Below are 22,279 nucleotides of genomic sequence, written 5' to 3'. Positions count from 1 at the left end.
TGGTCATGCTGCCAGCGATGGGGCCTGCCACGATGCAAGCGGGTATGGACTCTTCCCCCCCCCCCCCCCTTCCTTATCCTTGGCCCTCACCCCTCCTGGAAGTCCCACATCTGTGCTTTGCTTGTCTCCCCTACTTGTGTGCGGTATCTCTTCCAGGAGACGGTTCTGTGCATTACAGTTTGGCTCCTTGTGACTGTGCCTCGCTCCAGATCCATCATGGGGTGGGGCCCCCCATCCAGCTCAGGCGCAATCGAAAATCAACGAATTCACAGCCCGCCAGGCCCCCGCGGCCAAACATGACTCTTCTGAAGGGTAAACAACGTTTACCACAAATCTTTTTCCCCGCAGGGAATCACAACGCGGTTGTTACAATCGGCCGTATTGTGATTCTGCATACCATTACTCCGCAAGTCGGAACAACGATTTGCGGAGGGGGGGAGGTGTTGGATTTAAAATCCAACACCTTCCCTATTGTCCGCACAGACTGGAGTTGGAATAGCAAATTATATATATATATATATATATATATATATATATATATATATATATATATATATATATATATATATGTTGGAATTATAACTATTCCAAAATCCAGCGCCCCCCCTCCGCAAGTCGTTATTCCAACTTGCGGAGTTATGGTATGCGGAATCACAACGCGATCGTTGTAACGACCGCATTGTGATTCCCTGCGGGGAAAAAGACTGCGGGATAACAACATACATTCTTCTGAAGCCCCCCTCCTTGCAGGTGGGACAGCCCATGACTTCAGACATTCTTTTTGCCATCCAGGCCTCCCGTTCAGTTTTGGATTCCATGATTGGTGAGGTTGGTATGGATGTCGCGCAACATCTCAGAGCACATGTCCGGAACAGAGGGCCATACATCAGACCTGGAGGACTCTGTGTCAACCTTAAAGTCGGAGGTGGCCCACTTGACCATGGCGTCCCTTGAGCCTGGAGATCCGTGCTGAGAACGGTGCAAATTGGACCAGGCAGAGCAACCTCCGTATGTAGGCTTCCCTGAAGGAGTCGAGGGAGCGGCTCCTGAGAGTTTCCTTGAGAATTGGATCTTGTGGTGGGTCCCAGAGGGGCACCTGTCCTTGTGCTTCGTGGTGGAGCGCAGGCCCATAGGTCTTTGGCAAAGTCCTCCCCACCCCCACAGGGGCTCGCACGTCCAGTCATTGCAAAGATTTTGAACTTCAAAGATAGAGATGTAGTTCTCCACTCTGCCCCCGACCTGGCCCCCACACACTTTTCAGGCAACATAGATCCTGTTGTTTCTGGATTATACACGCCTGGTTCAGCATCAACTAAAATCTTTTGAGGCTGTCTAGCAGATACTGCAAGCATTGAACTTGCGATATATGCTCCTTTTCCTGGCCTGCCTCTGTGTTATTCACACTGACAAATCCTTCTTTTTCGACACTCCCATGGCAGCCTGGGAATGGGATGCGAAAAACCACCCGCTGTGCATTAACTCGTCTCCTCCATGGAGGTGACAACCCCTCGAAGGGATCACGGATGTGCTGTCTGCCACATCAGCTGCGGCAAGCACAGGGGCCCCCGCAAGCTCCGTATCAGAGTTGGGAGGGCTCCTGCCTCTTCTACTGAAGATGCGCCCAGCCCCACAAGGAAGGTGCTGGGTAGGGCAACTGATATGGATGGGCCTGCCCCCGGTGGACTTGGTGATCTTACCTTCTGCGTTGCAGGGGGGAGCCAACAGGGCTTGGCCTGAAGTGTTTTTTCATGACAGCCCTGGACTTTACTGTATTCATGAAACTTGCAGCGCTGTATCCTTATTAATGAGTATGGTGAAGAGATATAAAGTTCATGCCTACTTGGTACGGAGAGGGGTCCAGGTAGCCTTCCTTCAAGAAACCCACTTAGATCGGGAGGAGGGGAAGGCATTACATCGGCGCTGGCGGGGTCAATTGTTCTATACTACCTTTTCGAAATTTGCCTGGGGTGCCTTGATCTGGGTGAGGGCGGGAGTCCCTTTCCAGCCTTTAACGACGTTAGTGGACCCGGAGGGCAGGTTTGTAGCAGTACAGGGGCGGTTGGACGGGAGGGATATGGCCTTATGCAGTGTGTATGCCCCTAATGTAGACCAGGCCGCTTTCTTCTCCAGACTGTCGGGTCAGCTGGCAGCGTATTTGATGGGGACGGTGGTGTTGGGAGGGGACTTTAATTATGTGACTGATGTTGAGCTGGTTAGGTCCCACCCGCCCCTTGCGCAGTCGGTGGTCCGTCGGGTGGCCAATAGTAGACGGGCTTGGCAGGAAACTTGGGGGCTGGTGGACACTTGGCGGACACATCATCCGATAGATAGGGATTACTCCTTCTACTCAGCCCCCCACGAGTTGCATGTCCGATTGGATAGTATACTGTGTTCACCGGATGCTCAGACTTTGATGCGGCATAGTGAATATCTAGCTAAAACCATCTCGGACCATAACCCCTGTGTGGGGGTGCTGCAATGGTCCAGGCAGCGGCAAGCGATTCCTACTTGGCGTCTTAACCCCTTGCTGCTGGAGGACTCGGTTTTCCGGGCTGAGGTTGGCGGCTGCATAGAGCAGTATTTTGGGCAAAGCTCGGGTACGGCGGCGAGCCGGGCAACGGAATGGGATGCGTTTAAGGCGGTTGTTCGGGGGGTTTGTATATCGTCCACGGCCGGAGTGCGGAAGACTTTGCTGAGGGAGGTTGAGGAGGCGGAGGCCCAGCTGCGGACGGCTGAACGTGCGCATCAGGCGGGGGAGGGCGCGATGGCTGCAGTTGTTGAGGCGCGGGAGGGCGTGGCGGTGCGAGTGGAGAAGCTTCGCTGTTTTGATCATAAAAACTACCTTACGCGAGCGCACGCGGAAAGAGATAAGGTGGGATCCCTCCTGGCATGGTTGGCGAACCCGGCGGCCCGAGGTGACCCGATACTTTCCCTGGTTGAAGCAGGGGGAGTCCCGGTCTATTCCCAGATGGGGGTAAATAAGCGGTTTGCCAGTTATTATGCAGGGTTGTATGATAGCACTATGGAGGGGGAGCCTGAAGGCCTTGATGACTATTTATTGGAGGCCCGACTGCCCCGGCTGGACCCGGAGAATGGGAAAGACCTAGGGGGTGCCATATCACTGGGCGAGATCCGGGCGGCGATTAAGCACATGGCCCGGCGAAAGACCCCAGGGGCGGATGGTTTGCCCGTCGAGTTCTATGCGGCTTACCCGGATTTGCTGGCACCGCAGCTGCAGGTCCTTTACAGTGAGGCCTGGCGACTTGGGTGCTTGCCCACCTCCGCTCGGGAGGCGATTATGGTACCCTTACTGAAACCCGGAGGAGAGGCCGGCGCGCGCACGGCGTACCGTCTGCTCTCTATGCTGACGGTGGATTCCAAAATCTTGAGTAAAATACTGGTGTCGCGCCTATTGACCCATATGACCGCCTTAATTCACCCGGATCAGGCGGGCTTTATCCCTCGGCGTAGCACGGCCACTTCGGTTCGACGGTTGCTACGGGTGATGGAGATGGACCGAGACGTATACCCGGAGGCCTGCACACTGTCGGTCGACATAGAAAAGACCTTTGATAGTGTGGAGTGGTCCTATTTATATCGAGTGCTGCGGGCGTTTGGTCTGGGGGATGGCTTCGTACGCTGGACCGCCTTGCTCTATAGCGATGCCACGGCCCGAGTGAAGACGGGGGCTACCATATCGGCCCCCTATCGCGTGCGGAGGGGGACGAGGCAGGGCTGCTCCCTATCCCCATTGTTGTTCGCCCTGGCCGTTGAACCGCTGGCGGCTCATGCCCGACGGGGGGCGCCTATGCTGGAGTTTACTTGAGGGGGGACGCCCACTATATATCCCTATATGCAGATGATCTGCTGATGTTCTTGGCGGATGCGGAGGGCGCGCTGGGAGGAGCGATCGCCCTTTTGGAGGATTTTGGTCGCCTGTCCGGGCTTAAGGTCAACTGGGGCAAGACATGCTTGTTCCCGCTGTCGCAGGGTGGTCGGGCCCCACAGGCGCTGGGACCGATCCGGTGGGAAGGTAGCTGCTTACGATATTTGGGGGTTAGCATTTACCATACCCAGGCTGATTTGCTGGAGGGGAATGTTGGCAGGGCCCTTCGCGGCTTGCGTGGTAGCATGGGGTTTTGGAGCACGCTCCCACTCTCGTGTGCCGGGAGGGTGGCGCTGTTGAAGATGGTGGCGTTGCCATGCCTCCTTTACTTTTTTCGCACCCTTCCCATATGGATCCCTGCGTCGTTTTTCACGCGGCTGCGAGCACTGTCTACGGGCTTCATTTGGGGCTCGGGAAGGCGGCGGGTGGCGCTGACCACGTTGCGGCGGCCGAGAGCGAAGGGGGGCCTGGCAGCCCCGGATTTTGAGTGGTACTACTTGGCAGCCCAGCTCCAATGGCTTACGCAGGCGGTGGCCAGGGAGTATAGAGGCCCGGAGGGCCCACAGGGCATGCTGATTCCACGGCATGTGCTCGCCTTCATAGTCCTCCAGCAGCGGTTGGACCTAGCCCAGCTTACCCTGGAGGAACGTACCCTCCGGCTGTGCTGGAACAGGTGCCAGAGGAGGGCCGCCATAATTCACCCCTATGCCCCGGAGATCCCCCTGGGGATGTGTACGGCGCTCCCGCATGGGGGCGATTGGTCTGGGCTAGCTGTTTGGGAGGAGCTGGGCGTGCAGGTGGTGGGGGACTTATTCAGAGAGGGGGTGCTGTTGCCCTTCCAGGAATTACAGGACTCTTATGGGCTTCCGCGGGGGGACTTTTTACTCCATGCGGCCCTTGTAGTGAGCCTCCAGAAACATTGGAATGTGGGGCTCTCGGAGCCGCCGATCGCCGCGGGTTGCCAATATGTAGTGATGGAGGCGGGGACGACTAAGGCCATTACTTGCCTCTACCGCAGACTGTCGATGGAGGGCCTGCAACCTCTGGCCGCCCTGAGGGATAAGTGGGAAACGGACCTTGAGAAAGCGATCCCCGAGACCACATGGTCCACGCTGGTGCGGAGGGCCTGGAAGGGAACGAGGAATGCCCGGTTTCAGTTAGTTCAGTTTTTTACGTTGCACAGGGCGTATCTGACGCCGGCCAAGATATTGCAATATTTTGGGGGGGTTCACTCTCAGTGCCCGCGGTGTGGGGGAGATGGGGCGGATTTTCGTCATATGTTTTGGTCCTGCGCGCAGTTGGGTGACTATTGGGCAGACGTTGTGGATTGTTTGAATCAGGTGACGGACCGCTCTATTGCCCCGGAAATGGGGGCTTGCTTGTTGCTTTGGTTTCCCCACACCCGCCGGACGAAGGTCACCAGTAAGTTTTACGATTTAGGACTGATAATAGCCAAGAGGGAACTGACTCTGCATTGGAAATCCCGGGCGGGTGCGGAGGCCCGGGCATGGGAGGCGTTGGTGGTGGAACTTCAGGGGTTGATGTCTGATGCAGGGGAAGTGGAGAGCACATCTGATAGGTGGGAGGTAGCGGGGAGCGGGGAGTAGGAGGGGAATAGTGGTAAGCCCTGGACGCATAAACTTTAGCTCGGTGCGAGGGAAGGCCTTGTTTCCTTAAGGAGAGGTTGAGCACCCGTACATACTTCATTGTGGAGGAGGGGTACATCAGAAGAGGGGTAGGTAACGGGGGCACACTGACATGGGGTGGGGGAGGGGGGGGGAAGGGGACTGTGTGGGAAGGATGTTTCTTCTCCTGGATAATTGGTAGCGACGATAAATGTACAGTACTCCTTTGAAGGGTGGGGGTAGTGGAACGTGTGTTGAGTTGTTGCTTTGAAAACAATAAAAAAATGTTTCAACAAATCCTTATTAATGAGTCATTTTGAGGGTGGGGGAATGTGGGTTGTGTTGCTCCAAAAGTTGTTTTTCTCTTGTATTTGATTTCTAGGGTGTCAGAGGCTTTTGGGGTGAAAGTGTGGGGTGGGGGGAAGAGCGGGTTGGCCCGTTAGACAGTGTGCTTGGTTTTGTTTCAGGCAGACTGTGACCCTTGTTCCCTGTTCTCCGCGGGATGCTCTCCGAGGTAATACCCGGACCCGTATACACCTTATGAAGCCCGATAGCTCTTTAATCAATGACATGAAATGTCAACGGCCTTTGAGGCTGTATTAAGCGGAGTGCTGTGTTGAGATTTGCTAAGTGTCATGCCCCTGATGTGCTCCTAAGTACCCAATGGCCATTCATGGACCTATAAGGATATGAAAGGTTAACAATGCGGGCCAAACAAGGGGCTCTCGTGGCATGGCCATCCTGATTCATAAACGTCTTCCTATGGTTGTTACCCATAGTTTATCAGACCCACATGGCAAGTATATTGCCATTGAGAGGGTGATTAACAGGCTGTCTCGTAATTTCCTGAGTGTTTACATTCCTTCCCAGTTGCCCAACCCTTTGTTGGTAGTGGTGCAACTGGTCCTGGCGGGCCTTCCCAGGGATTAACATAGTGGGTGGGGATTTCAACATACCAGTGTCAGCCACTGCAGCTATTTCAAAGACTTGGACTAGGAACCCACCCCGGCCTCGTACCTTGAGAACTGGACTGCCGGCTTCGGTCATTCTGTTGTCTGGCACACCTGGCACCGCTGTACTCAAGCCTTCACTTACACCTCCGCAGCCCATGAGACTAGCTCCTGTATTGATTATGTCTTCATGCCCGCAACTGATTTGCTTCTCACTAAGGGCGGGGAGATCCTTCCTCTGGGTATTTCAGACCATGCCTCTTCAATCAATCAGTCAATCAAGGATTTTATAAAGTGCTGCAATTGACCCATGAGGGTCTCAAGGCGCTGGGGTTGCAAGCTGCTTTGTGGTGATCTGTTCATTCGAACAGCCATGGCTTAAGTCCTTTCCTGAGTTGCTGGTGAGATGGCGTGGTCCTGAGGTGTAGGGGAAGGTTGAGCTTCTTGGAGCAAAATGTGAGCTCAGTGGCTTTGCCAGGGATACGTTGGGCCACTGATAAGGCAGTTATGAGGGGGATTGCCGGCACGCACCTCCGCAACCAAGATTGGAAGAAGGTATCACAGATTGAGACTCTGGTGGCGAGCATAGCACCATAGCACGGACGAAGGTTCAGTCCGCTGCAGGGACTAGTGAACTGCATAGCTCGCACTGGATATGCTCTTGCTGTGGCAACTCTGCCTAGACGAGGCCAAACAGTGTTGAGTTGCCTCCCAGAGGAGGGTGAACTGTTGGAGAGACAAGTCTGGCAAGCTCCTGTACTGGCTCACTTCTCAAGGTCTGGTGGATAAGGTGGTGCCTAGTATTTGGGTCCCTGAGTGGGGAATAGTAACTGAGACCCAGGATATTGCGACTGTGTTTGGGATTATTACTGTGCATCGTCTTCACACCGCCTACGGCCACTGTGTGGGTACTCCTCACCTTTTATTGCGGATTTGCCACTGTGCACTTTCGCAGCGGCTGCCTCCCCAGACATGGATGAACCTTTGACCCTCGAAGAGGTTGCTTCGGCCCTCTCTGCCATGAATTTGGGCAAGACTACCGGGCCTGATGGCTTCCTGGTAGAGTACTGAATATTGTACAGCCCTAAGGCCTCACCTGTTGGCACTCTGTAATATTGCAATAACCAAAGGCTGTTCCTCGGCAGGGCTCAAAGAGGCAACTGTTGTGGTCCTTAACAAGGCTGGTAAGTCCCCTGTTGACTTTGTGTCCTACCGTCCAATCTATGTCATCAACTCCAAGCTCAAAATGTACGCAAAGTGCTGGCCAATTGTCTACTTCGGATTCTCCCCACTTTGGTCCATTGGGTTTATGCCTCGCCCTGGTACATGCCACTGTTTCCACAGAGTGCAGGCGGCGGTGCCCAACGTCATCTACTGCCTGACTCCAATGCGCTTCCCCTCAGGACTTTGAAAAAACGTTTGAGTCTCTTGACTGGACTTTCTTTGGGATGTCTTGGCTCAAATGGGTATTGGGCCTCGCTTTATATCCTATGTTCAGACTTTATATGCTGGCCCCACGGCTAGGATTTGTGTGAATGGCTCCCTCTGACGGATGTTCCTGATTTAGAGGAGGACCAGGCAGGGCTGGTTTCCCTCCTCTTTGCCCTCGCGATCGAGCCATTGGCGACTTGGGTCTGTTGTGATGCAGAGTTTCGGGGGTTCCAGTGGAGGCCGGGTGTCGAGATTACAGCCTTGTGCTTTATGCCAACAATGTATTGCTCTTCCTGAACAATTCAGAGGCAACAGGCCCTAGGATACTATGCATGTTTGACCTTTATGGCTAGGTTTCTGGCTTACTCTTTAACCACTCAAAGTTTCTGTTATTTCCGTTTATAGGCCCCTTGCAAGATCATGACTGGTGGTTCCTATATCTCCCCAGCGGTTAAGCTTTCTTTACCTTGGCATTTACATTTTGCCTCACTCCAATCTGGCATGGTCTCTGAATCTGATACCCCTGGTGGCCCACATGCATAAAGGTCTGAAGCAGTGTTCCTCTCTCCCCCTCAATATCCTGTGCGGGATTACCTTGTTTAAAATGATGGTGCTGCCACACTTCCTCTATGTTCTGCAGAATTTCCCCCATACTAACCCTAGATCTTGGTTTCGCTCCATACAGGCCTCGGTGGGGCCCTTCCTATGGGCCTTGATAAATGGGTTTGATAAATGTCTACAGTCCACTTTTTACCGTGGTCTGGCAGCGGCCAACCTCCACCTCTACTACTCGGCCTCGCAGCTTGTGGTCCTGAATGGCAGGCTGTTCGGAGATCGAGAGTACCCAGCATACCCTGTGAAAACGTCAGTTATGTCATGGGATATGATTGTAGACTGTATGGGTTGTCAATCCCTTGCTCTCGCTCAGATTTGACCAACTTGACTTTTGCGACCTGGTGTGGGGCCATGAAGGAGACTAGCTGAATGGGTAGGGTTAGGCTCCAGACCCTCCTCTTGGAAGGTGTCAATTGGCTGGCTTAGAAGGGTTTGGAAGGTTGTACCTGATCAGAATGTCACATCTGGGTGATGTGCAGCAGGGTTCACACATGCGGTCCTTCCCAGACTTGCAGGTCGACTTCCAAACACACCATTCTAGCTTCTCGCAGCTCCGCCATACCCTGTCAGTCCATATTGGCCCTCCTTGGATTGGGTCCCTGAATTTACTCCCATGGAAGGTAAGATTTTCATAACTTCTCTGGGGCTGGGAGTCTCTCAAATATACTGCTTCCTGGTAACTAACACTCCGGACTTACTCATTGGCCTCCGCACCTGGTGGGAAGCCTGTGTTGGTGCTCTGGAAGACTGGGATCGGAGGGAAGCCCTTTCCTCCCAGCTCTAGATGATTCAGGTAAATGTCCTGCACACTACATATCTGACGCCACTGAGGTTGTAGAGGATGGGCAGCTTCCATTGTCTTCATATTATAGATGTGGAGCAGAGGAGGTGGTTTTCTATCACATGGTCTGGTCTTGCCCTATAATACACAAATATTGGTCCCAAATTTTGGGAGTCTTGTTGGGAGATTTTACACTCAGATATAGGGTAGGGCATACGTACAACTAGCAGTGCAGTGGTTCTGCTTTCTCTTGAACACATCTTGTTGAGTATCGGTATCTTCTGATGCACACATTTTTCCACAAAGGTCCCCAATTAATAGGTAATAAGAAATATTCCCTCAGTATCCTGCACCGCCGATGCGTGTCTGCCCGGTGGAACTGTGCATAAAGTTTTCTGTCACTCAATACCTCCAAGCAAGGAGGTTAGCGTCCCAGCCTTTATCCCTATGGCGTAGAACGTCCTATGTGGCACGCCCCGATCACATGATTGGTTTCCCTTCCGGTATCTCAACCTAGCAAACGGATACCGAGTTAACATTCGGGTCCACGGATCGGAACTGACCAGTGTAATGCAGGCGCGCACGCTTTTAAAGTAAGTAGGTTGGGGGCCATTCTCATTCTTAACCTGAGGTCGGTTTCTCTGCTGTTTTCTATGCCCCCAATAGAGTTTGACTAGCGGCAATAGCCCCCACCTGGACCCATGACGTGAAGTCATTCTTTGCTTCACGTAAGCCCTTCCTTTTCCATGCTTTTAAAGTTTTACTTTTAATTTCACTGCCAATCTTCTGATAAGCGCATGTTCCACCGTCACTCCCTTTTAACGGGTTAGACATGTTTAACGAAACCCAATCCCATTATTGCCAATGCATATATTTAGTGCGCACGACAAGTAGCGCGTCACTGGTAGAGGGTTGCCACACAATAAACCCCTCCGTATGGGAGTGTGTAACACGGAGTGTTAGTGTTAAATTTACCATCACTGACACGGGTACCTAAATTGAGGCTTTTACCTGAATATATCATAAAGCGCAAAATAGATTCCTACAGCATGAGGTAACAATATTCAGGATCCTGAATAAATACCAGAGCTAAGGTATTTCAGATCTCAATGATTTGTTGTGTTTGTTTATATATGTGTTTATTCTTACAGATTTTACTGGCTTTCGGAAATCCTGAAGGCCCCAACGGATAAACCGAGAGTTTGTTCGTTATACCCCCCACAGGAAATGGGTGCGCCTTAGAGTGCGCATACCGCCATGGAGGGACAGTTCTGATGAATGCTTCGCCAAATTGCACTTCTGAAGCAGAAACATGTTGACCAATCTTTTCCCTTAGTTTAAACAGGATGTGTCTGGTCAATTTAGCCAGATAACAAACATCCGAATCACTTGCTTTTAATGGTACCTGTTTTTCCACCATTAAAATGCTTCTTGGAATAAACCAAGTTATCTTTTAATCTGCACATCTTCACTATTGCATTTACACAACACCAAAAAACCTGCTCCGCATGCCAGGGAGGCATTCGGCCTCTCTGGTGGGGACCCAATGAGGAAGCAAGTCACCAACTAGGTTGGTGAGTGAAGGTTGTTTTAAACAAGATTGATTCCTCATGCTGGCTCTTTCCCTTTATTCTTCATTTGGCCTCACTCTTTCGTTGTTTTTGACAATAAATGCTTTAGCCATAATCTTATAGTGATAAAATTACATATAGTAAAATGTTGGGGTAGACCATTGCCACCAACAATTACAGAATGGAACTGGAAGCTGAATTAGAGTTTGCAGAAGAAAGAATAGTATATCTAGACAGGGGCTACTGCAACAAGATATGGCACAGCCATAGGTTCGCCTATGCAAGAGCTTTTGGCTTTATGTGTTTTAGCCATGTTGTACACCAGCATGGCTGCTGTTCAGCATTGTTAAAGGTTAGTGCTATAGAAGAGAGTGGGTTGGAGTGTCGTAGAGTGAAATGGCGGAAAGTGGAGCAGAGTGTCGTAGAGTGAAGTGGCATACAGTATCCTATATTGGAGTGGTATGGGGTGGTGTCACGTAAAGTGGCGTACAGTGAAGTGTGTAGAATAGAGGGACTGGTGTAGAGTGCATTGGCATAGAGTGTTGCAGAGTATAGCGGCGTAGAGTGCAGCAGCATAGTATTGGAGGCATACAATGCGGTGTCATAGAATGCATAGCATAGATTAGAGTGTTGCATAGTAGAATGTTGTGGTGCAGAGTAGAGTGCCGTAGAGTGCAGTGGCATGGATTGCAGCAATGCAGAGTAGAGGATGGTAGCATAGAGTGAAGTGGCGTAGGTGCAGACTAGAGTGGCGTTGAGTGGTGCAGAGTTGAGTATAGTGCTGTAGAGTGCAGTGCCATAGAGTGGCGTGCTGCAGAGTGCAGTGGCGTGGTGTGATGCAGAGCCAAGTGGTGTAGAGTGCAGTAGTGCAGAGTAGAGTGGGGGTAGAGTTAATTGGCGTAGAGTGCAGTGTTGAAGAGTAGAGTGGCATAGAGTGCAGTGGTATAGAGTTGAGTACAGTGCTTTTGTGTAGAGTGCAGTGGTTTTGTATAGATTGGTGTAGAGTAGAGTGGTGTAGCATACAGTGGAGGAGAGTAGAGTGAAGTGGCATTGAGTAGAGTGCAGTGGTTTTGTATAGATTGGTGTAGAGTAGAGTGGTGTAGCATACAGTGGAGTAGAGTAGAGTGAAGTGGCATGGAGTAGAGTGGCGTAGAGTGCAGTGGCACAGAGTAGAGTGCAGTGCCATACAGTGAAGTGGTGTGGCATAGAGTTGAGTGGACTGGTGCAGAGAACATTTCCGTAGAGTGTTGCAGAGTGTAGTGGCGTACAATGCAGCTTTGTAGACTACAGTGGCATAGATTAGAGTGGTGCACAGTAGAGTGCAGTGGTGTACAATGCAGTGGTGCAGAGTAGAGCGGCATAGAGTGCAGTGGTATAGAGTACAATGGCGTAGAGTGCAATGTTGTAGAGTGGTGCAGAGTAGAGTGGCATAGTGCGAGTGGTTTAGAGTGGTGCAGAGTAGAGTATAGTGGCGTAGTGTGGAGTGGCGTAAAGTGGAGTGGCTTAGTATGGAGTGCTGCAGAGTACAGTGGCGTAGAGTGCAGTAGTGCAGTGCAGAGTTCAGTGACAGAGAGTGCATTGTTGCAGACCAGAGTGCTGTAGAGTCCAGTTATGTAGAGTGGCATGAATTGGAGTTGCGTAGAGAGCAGTGGCTTAGACTACAGTGGTGCAGAGTAGAGTGCAGTGGCATAGAGTGCATTGGTGTAGAGTGCAGTGGTTAGGGTAAAGTGACGTAGAGTGCAGTGGCATAGAGTCGATTGTTTCAGAGTTGAGTGAAGTGGCGTAAAGTGAATTAGTACAGGGTAGAGTGAAGAGGTATAGAGTGGAGTGGTGCAGGGTAGAGTAGAGTGGCGTAGAGTAATGGCATATAGTGACGTAGAGTGCATAAGCATAAAGTGCAGTGGTGCAGAGTAGAGTGGCGTACAGTGGATTGGCAGATTGCAGGGGCGTAGAGTGGAGTGGTACAGAGTAGAGTGCATTGGTTAGAGTGTATTGGCATAGAGGGCAGTGGTGTAGAGTGTAGAGTGCAGTGTTGCAGAGTGGCATAGAGTGGAGTAGAGTAGTGTGGAGTGGAGTGCAGTGGCCTAGACTAGAGTGGTTTAGAGTGCATTGGCATAGAGTGACAGCCTCACTGTCTGATAGGCTTTGGACTAAAAAGGGGAAGTATCACAGATTAAACTAACTCAAGGGGTAATGCAGGAAATAGGTCAAAGACAAATATTGGGGTCCACAGTTAGGACAAAGTGCAAACCGTGTGGATAACTATAGAGTTCTAATCAATATACGTATTATGTTAGTAATTGAAAAGAACGAAATCTGTTTATAATAAAGAGACAATTGATTTTCAAGTAGTTAAATTGGTTGTGTGTCACAGCGGCCACATTGATAGTCACTACTGCTTGATGAGTTTTTGATAAACTCTATGGTGATCTATATGAATTATTGAAACACAATAAAATATAGTTGAAAACGAACTTTTGCAAACTGTTATAGGTAAATGTTCTTTCCTTGGTATTGGGATATTGCTGAATGTTTGTCTTCGCTAGCATTCTATGACATTTCAAAATGTTACTTTCTCCGGTCAATCCGTGTTCTTGTTCAATCTTGACACTCAGGTAGCTCTCCTCCATGACACCGTGGAAGACACAGACACAGAGTTTTCAGAAATTGAAGAAGTCTTTGGACCGGAAGTTAGAGAAATGGTTGAAGAGGTGACGGACAACAAATTATTACCTAAGGAAGAGAGAAAACAGCTACAGATTGAGCACGCAGCCCACAGCAGCCATGGTGCCAAGCTTGTAAAACTGGCTGACAAGCTCTACAACCTACGAGATCTCAACTGCAGCACGCCAGAAGGTGCTTAAGTAATGTAGGATGGCGCTTCTTTGAGCAATGGGGCTGCGAGGAGGCAGGCGGGGTATGATTAAACTTGACAGTGAGAGAGGGCAGGCATGGAAATATGCGGGGATGCTTTGAGGGAGGTGGGAGTGGGTGATCATAGTGCTAATAACGAACTGGGAAATTCAGACAACAAAGCTACCCTCGTGGTCTGCTGGAATTAATGAATTTAAAAATAGTGTTCTAGGCGGGCGGCCCTCAACAACATACCCATTAAAATATAATGCCTATGTGGCTGGATTTGTGTGGGCTGTTGAATACTTATAGAGCACAACACGTTAGATTGTTAAAGCATATGCTTTAATGTATGTTTAGTACATTAAAACTGTGTTTGTCCTATGAATGCAAGCATATAGCGCATCGGCATCTCGGAATGTCTATAGTGCCTAGATAACATTGTATTGGGTGGGCCAGGATCTGCGAACACTCATTTGTTTTTTTAAATTGTAGAGATGCGTTTCTGTGCAGATCATGATGTTATCACTGTTAATGTGCCTTCTTCCGTAGGATGGACAGAGCAGCGCGTGCAGGAATATTTCATTTGGGCCTCAAGAGTAGTGAATGAAATGAGAGGCACGAACTCGACGTTGGAAGCAAGTCTTGATCAGTTGTTCTGTGAACGTGGAATAGAAATTTAAGTTTTAAAAAATTTTATTTGATCGGTTTCCTGTTTTGAAAGAACATTAAAGGGGGCCGGGTTGACCTGTAGAATTAATTAAACGAATACTCCCCAGTGTCTGTGTGTGTGGGTCTCTCTGCTAAGTCTAATAATCCTCTACAGCTGCTCAAAGTTCCCTTATGGCAAGGAATAATAATTTCATTGAGAGTTAAGTAGAACAAGGAATAAGAGCTGTTATCTCTACAGAGGACTGTGGACATCTTTGCAAGTTGTGAAAAAACTTAAAATATGCGAGGGACAGAAGTGAAATTCCACCTATATCTATGAACAAGTATTAGTCGCAAACAGCTTTCACATGTATTCCAGTCTGTGCTACAGTGCAACACTTACCTCCTATGTTGCTGCATTGAATGTGTATTTTAGAGCACTCTTGCGCATTGGTTTGTTATTAGCTTAAAACGAGTTGTTTCATGGGTGTCTGAATTAATTTGAGTGTAATTTATAAAAGAAAAAGAATATTCTGTGCATTTTTATTTTAAACTTTGAGTACCCAAGTTACCAACACAACAACATGTGTAATCACAATATATTTTCATCCATATAACATTCAACAGAAGGTTAAAACAAAATTGTATGTAAGAAAAGTAAATGCAAGGATAAGTAAACGTGATATTCAGACACACATTAGATTGATGGACTTACTCTTGAATTCCCAATATCACAACTGCTAAATTATAGCATTTGACAGAAAAATGTTGCAATTAATATACTGGTTAGATTTTTACACACACAGCGTAATACTGCATCAGTATGAACAGAGAGCCAGATACAACATGGAATTTAGAAAAATTAATATCTGAACATGTGAAGACTCGAAGAATTAGGAGGAGCTCAGTTTTTACTTTGTTCAGGTTTCAGTGGAGAGCTTTGGTCCAGAACTGCATCTCATTTATGATCACAGAGTCTTCAAATCCTTGGCAGGAAATGTTAACGTAAAGTTGCATGCCATCTATGTATAAATGATAGTTCATGTTTGATTGACCAATGGTATGGGCTTAGACCTCCATGTAGGAATAGAGTAAGCGATAAAATAGAGCCTTGTGGGACACCTTGATGCAGGTCTGATGGGTCAGTAAACATGAGAGGCCGTGGGGACACCTTGATGCAGGTCTGATGGGTCAGCAAACATGAGAGCCAGGGAGACACCTTGATGCAGGTCTGATGGGTCAGCAAACATGAGAGCCAGGGGGACACCTTGATGCAGGTCTGATGGGTCAGCAAACATGAGAGGCAGTGGGGACACCTTGATGCAGGTCTGATGGGTCAGCAAACATGAGAGGAGGTGGGGACACCTTTATGCAGGTCTGATGGGTCAGCAAACATGAGAGGTGGTGGGGACACCTTGATGCAGGTCTGATGGGTCAGCAAACATGAGAGCCAGGGGGACACCTTGATGCAGGTCTGATGGCTCAGCAAACATGAGAGTCATTGGGACACGTGATGCAGGTCTGATGGCTCAGCAAAAATGAGAGCCAGGGGGACACCATGATGCAGGTCTGATGGGTCAGCAAACATGAGAGGTGGTGGGGACACCTTGATGCAGGTCTGATGGGTCAGCAAACATGGGAGGCGGTGGGGACACCTTGATGCAGGTCTGATGGGTCAGCAAACATGAGAGGCGGTGGGGACACCTTGATGCAGGTCTTATGGGTCAGCCAAAATTAGAGGCGATGGGGACACCTTGATGCAGGTCCGATGGGTAGGCCAACATTAGAGGCGGTGGGGACACCTTGATGCAGGTCTGATGGGTCAGCAAACATGAGAGGCGGTGGGGACACCTTGATGCAGGTCTGATGGCTCAGAAAACATGAGAGCCAGGGGGACACCTTGATGCAGGTCTGATGGCTCAGCAAAAAGGAGAGCCAGGGGCACACCATGATGCAGGTCTGATGGGTCAGCAAACATGAGAGGCGGTGGGGACACCTTGATGCAGGTCTGATGGGTCAGCAAACATGGGCGGCGGTGGGGACACCTTGATGCAGGTCTGATGGGTCAGCAAACATGAGAGGCGGTGGGGACACCTTGATGCAGGTCTTATGGGTCAGCCAACATTAGAGGCGGTGGGGACACCTTGATGCAGGTCTGATGGGTCAGCAAACATGAGAGGCGGTGGGGACACCTTGATGCAGGTCTGATGGGTCAGCAGAAATGTTGTTCAGCTTGAATAGTTGGTTTTGGTTTTCCAGTATGATGTGACTCAGCTTAGAGCACTTCTACCGATGTCCAATGTTTCTTCTAGGATCTCCATGAGTAATTCATGACTCACTATGTAGAAGTCTAAAAGCACAAGCAGACAGGAATCCCCTTAGTCCAGGAGTAACAATTAAGGGATAGGTGAAAAGCCTGGGAACCAGAGAGAAAAAGCCTGGCTTCTGAGGCAGTGAAGGTGCACCAAGTTGTCCATAGATCTGCATTGCCAACAGACTGTGGGTACCTGGAGGCTCGGTTTTGTGTTAGCTTGAGTGCCACCAAAGAGTTTGACTGCAGCAGTCCCCAACAGTGGAAGTACCGTTGAAGTATTTGGTAATTTATCTTTATTTGTTTGAAATGTCTTGCTGAGCAGGCAGACAAAGTCATGGTCGACTCCTGATAGATGCTCCAATTGGAGACAACTTGATGACATACCCTATTGTTGAGCTACGTTGGATAGGTGGGTAAATACAAGCTTCCCTGTTTTTGAATGTAATACATAGAGGCTGTGCTGTCTGTGTTGTTTCTCCAAATGAGCATTATTTTCTTGTGAGTCTGTGTAAAATGCTCTTTGTGACAATTGTACTGCCATGAGTTACAGGAGACTGATGTGCAGTCTTTGTTGCCAACAAAATCACTGGCCCTGGATTTGAATTCGGAGATGACCCAAATATGGTCCCTACCCTGTAAGATAAGCATCTGTGGTAATAATCACTTGTGGCTGACGTTTAAGGAATGATCTGCCCAGTACCAAGTTTTTATACCACCATTTCAATTTGTGCTTACCTCTGAGCTTCACCAACAACAGCCTCTTCAGATGTGTAGTTGCTTGTGACACCTGCCTGATCACACACTCCTGTAATAGTTGCATGTGCAAGGAAGCATTCAGGGCTGTTGAATGCAAGATGCTGTAATTCCCAGCAGTTTACTGATTATTCTCGCTTTTGGAGGATGTAACATCTGTTAACGGAAGGGGAGAGCAGCCTCCGAAATGCTATTATACTCATCGCGGGCAGCATGTGCCTATTTCTGTGTGTTTACTATGGCTACGAAGAAAGGTTTTTTTGTTTGTGAAGTTTAATTTGTGGATGAGAGACAACTTGTGAGCAAGGCATTGCTGTTAGCTACTTCTCTTTACTAGTCAGTCATCTAAATATGGAAAGACTTATTGCTTTGCAGCGAAGGTGTACTGTATCCAACATCCGACATTTTGTAAATGCTAGAGGGGCTGATGTGACCCAAAGCTGGCTTCTCCAATGAGTATCTTGGGAGCTACTGATGTTGCTTGTGAAACCCCTGCTTTATTGAGTGGATTTTCAGGGCTACCATGGTCTTGGCTGTTTCTGTGTTTTCCTTCCTGCCGAACCTCTGTCCCCAATTTGCTATAATCTTGAGGAAGATGCTTGACCAGCTGTTTCAGTTCCTCCACATGACATCTGTCGTACCTTGACAGTAGCCCCACTGAGATTGATATACGTCTCTGAGTGGTGGCACCTACAGCTACTCTTTCCCCATGGCATAAATGATTTTACTTTCCATGTCAGGCGGGCCAGTTGCTCCTGTCCTTTGTGCAAAAGCCCTCTTCCTCACTCTATGAACCACCAGGAAATTCAGAGGAACATGCCGCTCAGTAAATATAGATTCTTCATGTTCCATCTTGTATTTCTTTTCAACTGTGGGCATTACTGCCTTGTTTTTTAAATGGGGTCCTTTAAGTTTTCAGTTGAACACTTCAACATGCTTTTTTACATTTGTAGAAAATTAACCTTTCTTACTAATTTTTAGAGGGTTTCTAATAGAAACTCCTCCATTCCTCCACAACATGAAGCTTTACCTAATGGTGGTCACAGGCTCTTTGAATGCGAAATGGTACACAGTAGTATTATCCCAGAGTGATGGGTTAACCAAATAGTGCTGTAAAGACAGATCATCTTTTAGGTCCACCTGATAATCGTGTCATGGGAAGTTTCTCTTCATAATGGAGCAGCAAATCTATAGAGGCCTGATCTGGTGAATCTGCTGGTGGTAGAGATTATACATGGTGTTATTGTGGAGGCAGTGTTAGCTCGCTAGGTTTACTTCTTTTAGGGTTTGGATATGTCTTGAGCTCTTTGGAGATGGCTTCTTCGAACATGAGCTGCCTTTTCTCTGGGGTGAGCTGGTCAGTGGGTGTTGACTGTGCCAAAGGTGGTCTAGCCAGAATAAGGCCTACAATAGAGTTCTCTATGTAACGCGCTCTGCCTTAAATCAGGCTTCTGTTTCTGATATTCTGGTGTTGTGTCATTCGACACAATACTGATGTGGAAGGTTACTATAAAGTTGAACTCTGATCTGAGGATGGTTATGTTGTTTCCCGAGACTGAACCGGGGTGTCTCAGCGTTGGGGTCAACTCCAACTTCCATAGCCTTTCTCAGTGCTGAGCCTGGTTTTTCGTAGTCAAATAGTCTCAGGTGCTTTGGTCAGTGCAGAATGCTGAGGACTTTTAGTGGGCAACATGGCTGCCTCAAGGCTGTTCCATGGCCTGGAGCCGAGTTCGAGCCCTAGATGGAAGATCTTCTTTGTGCATCTTGTGTACATCACAAGGTGCTGTCTATGTCTTTGGTGTGCGTTTCTTTAGGGGTCCTGGAGACAAATGTTCTCAATAGTTTAAGCCCTTTGAGGATAAATAATCTGGACTCTGCTCTTTATAGGTCTGCGGAGTACGAGAGAGACCCCCATTTTGGCATCTGAATGCATTTCCTCGATCTGTACACCGGGTGCAGAAGTAGATGACTCAGAGGAACCTTGGTACTGCATTCTATAATATGCCGACCACTTATATTTTCAGTGCCAAATAGTTTTCAAACAACGGAAGGTGTGGCAGGCCAGACAGTTCAATTTCACTTGGTCCCTGGGTAAAAAGTGGTTACAGACCTTATGTTGGTCTGATTATGGGAATTTATTATTGCATTTTGGACAAAACTTTAAAAAAGTGAGTGTTTCCATACACCCCCCCTCCGCCCAACCCCTATGAGTCAATTTCATTCGGTTTTTCAGTCTTGCTATCATACATTGGTCACTGGACAAGTGGAGATTAGTATTCGTTTCTTCAATCCCAAAATGTACCCTTAGTTGAACAACTGTCTTGAGCTCTGCAAAGTACTTCTGTACTCAATGGGGAAAACACATTTTAAGGTGGAGTTTTTTTTTTACCTGGTGCTTTATAGGTTTTAGGGAGGGATCATGAGTCACCTTGAAACTGAAACCTTTACTTCAAACAAAAACAACTTGCAATGACCACACTAAAACCTTTTTGGCAGGAGTGTGAAAAGCATGTGATGTACAACAGCGTGTGCTGCAAACATTAACATTTGAAGAAGTGATTTCAGAAGAACATCAACAGAAGCCGAACTCTAGAATAGTTGCTATAGAAATAGCAACCACTGCATATTAACACTGATTCAGAGTAACAAGAAGAGCCAGGTGAACACCATGAAGGTGAGGAACTAGAGGATGCATAAAGCAAGTACCAGGCTGAGTCAGAGGAAGAGACTTTGGATACATATCATGTTAAAGCATCTCCTCCAGCTAAAACATCCTAATAATACCATGCACTATTTCAAAGGAAATCATTCTTTGGAAAAGGAAAGGGAGTATTTTTTTACTGAAACCCTGTCATGTACAGAGAATAAACAAACAGTACCTTCAAGGTCTGGTCTCAAATAAATAACATAAATCTTCAGAGGCCCTGTAAAGATGAGGGTTGTGGCACAGTTTGGAGAAAATTGAAAGTGGCACAGACCCTCTTTACAATCAGGGTGTTGTACAACCCGAGGTTCAGTGGTTGTGCACATGGAGAGGAAAGAGACTCTTTGAGGAGCTAGTGAAGGTTGCCGCCTCACAAGAAAGGTAAATCTGATGCAGCTGGTAAAAGAACAGCTGAAGGAGTAGCTAGGAAATGACATATTGCTCTGCTCTGCTCTTAGCAGGAATAAAAGACACCAATGAGAGGAGATGGAAGGTATTCTCTGGAATATTTCTGCACCACATAGGAAAAAGGCATAGGAAATCATACAAAAGCGGGAAAATATTCAATAAAGGCAGTCATTGCTCTTTGTATAATACAGATACCGCCTGCAGACAAACCAGTACAACAATATTGTTGAAATGTAATGCATGGCAATGGATTATGGAATTTAGATCACGGGTCCATTATTCTGAGAGGCTTACTATTCAATGGGGAGCAGCTTTTTGTTTCAAATTTGACAAAATGCTTGAAAAGATAAAGGACACTGAGACAGCAAAAATGATGCGAGTTTCTCAGCAACCATATACATACAACAAAGAACCACCTATATGTTGGCAAACAAATGCATAAAGACAAACATGTCGGTCACAACAGAATTACGAACAAAAGGAACACACTCCGTTTAGTCTCAGACTCTGTACTTCCTGGGCAGTTTTCATGGAAACTCAGAGATCGAGAAGTAATGATCTTCAAGAAAGCCGAAACACTGCAAAATAACAGTGAATCCATGTGGTTCTTATCAATCAAATAACTCCAGTCCTGGGATGATTTCGGGTAATCACAGAGAGGGTGGGAAATAATTTCTGATCAAGTCCTACTCATTATGCAGCATGTCTACTGAATAGAAGTGGACTCACCTGCCTAAAAGGACAGAACAAATATAATTAATGAAAAATTAAGCACCCTAATAACCAATGTGGCATTAATAGAAGTACCAATTTTTCACCAGAAGCAAGTGGTGTAATCCATATACTTCCTCATCTCAAACAATGATAGCATATTCTGGCCGATCACAGATTCAAGACTGCTGAATAAGTGTTATGTTTCATACAGGTACCCGATATAGGCTCAAGTAGTAACCAAACCTTTCACCTATATTTCTGGAATCAGTTTGGACACCAATCCTGCAGTGTATGTTGTATAAACGTGCAGATCCTATATAGGTTTATAGGAACCACACAACAGAAGTACTTCCTCTGCTGAAGCGCGGCCACTTCGGGAAGAGGCTTCTTGACTGCAGATTCCTTACCTTAGACTATCTCCTAGGCATCGTACTGGATCCAGAAAATCTTGAGCAATATCTTTATAGGGGACAGGATGTAGCCTTAGGGCTAGAGCGGTCGACTGCAAAGCTGGGGAACTGGGTTCGAGTCTCGGCAACGACGCTCAACGTCCTGTGATTCTGGGCAAATCACTTCATCTCCAAGTGCCTATCAAAAAAAATTAATGTGTCCATCTGTAACGAAACTGGTGCTCATGTAAAGCGGTCTGATACCTGATATCTTCGGGTCTAGTTCGCACTATATAAAATTATAAAAAATAAAAATATAGTGGTGCTCATATGGGATACAATGGTCCTAAGGAGCGGTCGTGAACAGTTTATAAATTGTGAGGTCAACATAGCCCATAGAAAGTCTGTTGACAATTTGTCAGGACCAGAAGAAAGCAACCTACACTACTGTGTAAATGATTTGTTCAAGTTTTTTGGGGGAAATCTCATAATTAGTCACAATGTGTAAACGAAAACATGATTCTACCTTGTTAATCGGACTGACCTGAAAGACACCAATTGACAAACAATACATGTCATTTAAAAAAAAAAAAAAACTTATCATGATTCTGGCAGAAAATAGGTCTACATTCAG

The 22,279-nt window shown here is 47.9% G+C and overlaps 1 protein-coding gene across 1 annotated transcript in view; it reads left to right on the top strand.

The window, feature by feature from the left end:
- HDDC3 (HD domain containing 3) overlaps positions 1–14,495 on the top strand; it is a 119,456-nt gene extending 104,961 nt beyond the window's left edge. The window contains exons 3-4 of the mRNA XM_085644392.1: positions 13,475–13,715; positions 14,265–14,495. Coding sequence (XP_085500518.1) covers positions 13,475–13,715; positions 14,265–14,395 — 372 coding nt within the window. The 3' untranslated portion in view covers positions 14,396–14,495. The remainder of the gene's footprint in view (positions 1–13,474; positions 13,716–14,264) is intronic.
- The last annotated feature ends 7,784 nt before the right edge of the window (positions 14,496–22,279 follow it).

Source organism: Triturus cristatus, chromosome 3_1 (assembly GCF_964204655.1).
Source record: "Triturus cristatus chromosome 3_1, aTriCri1.1, whole genome shotgun sequence".
Lineage (NCBI taxonomy): Eukaryota > Metazoa > Chordata > Amphibia > Caudata > Salamandridae > Triturus > Triturus cristatus.
Note: the sequence above shows the minus strand (reverse complement) of the source record. Positions and strands in the feature narration are given on the sequence as shown.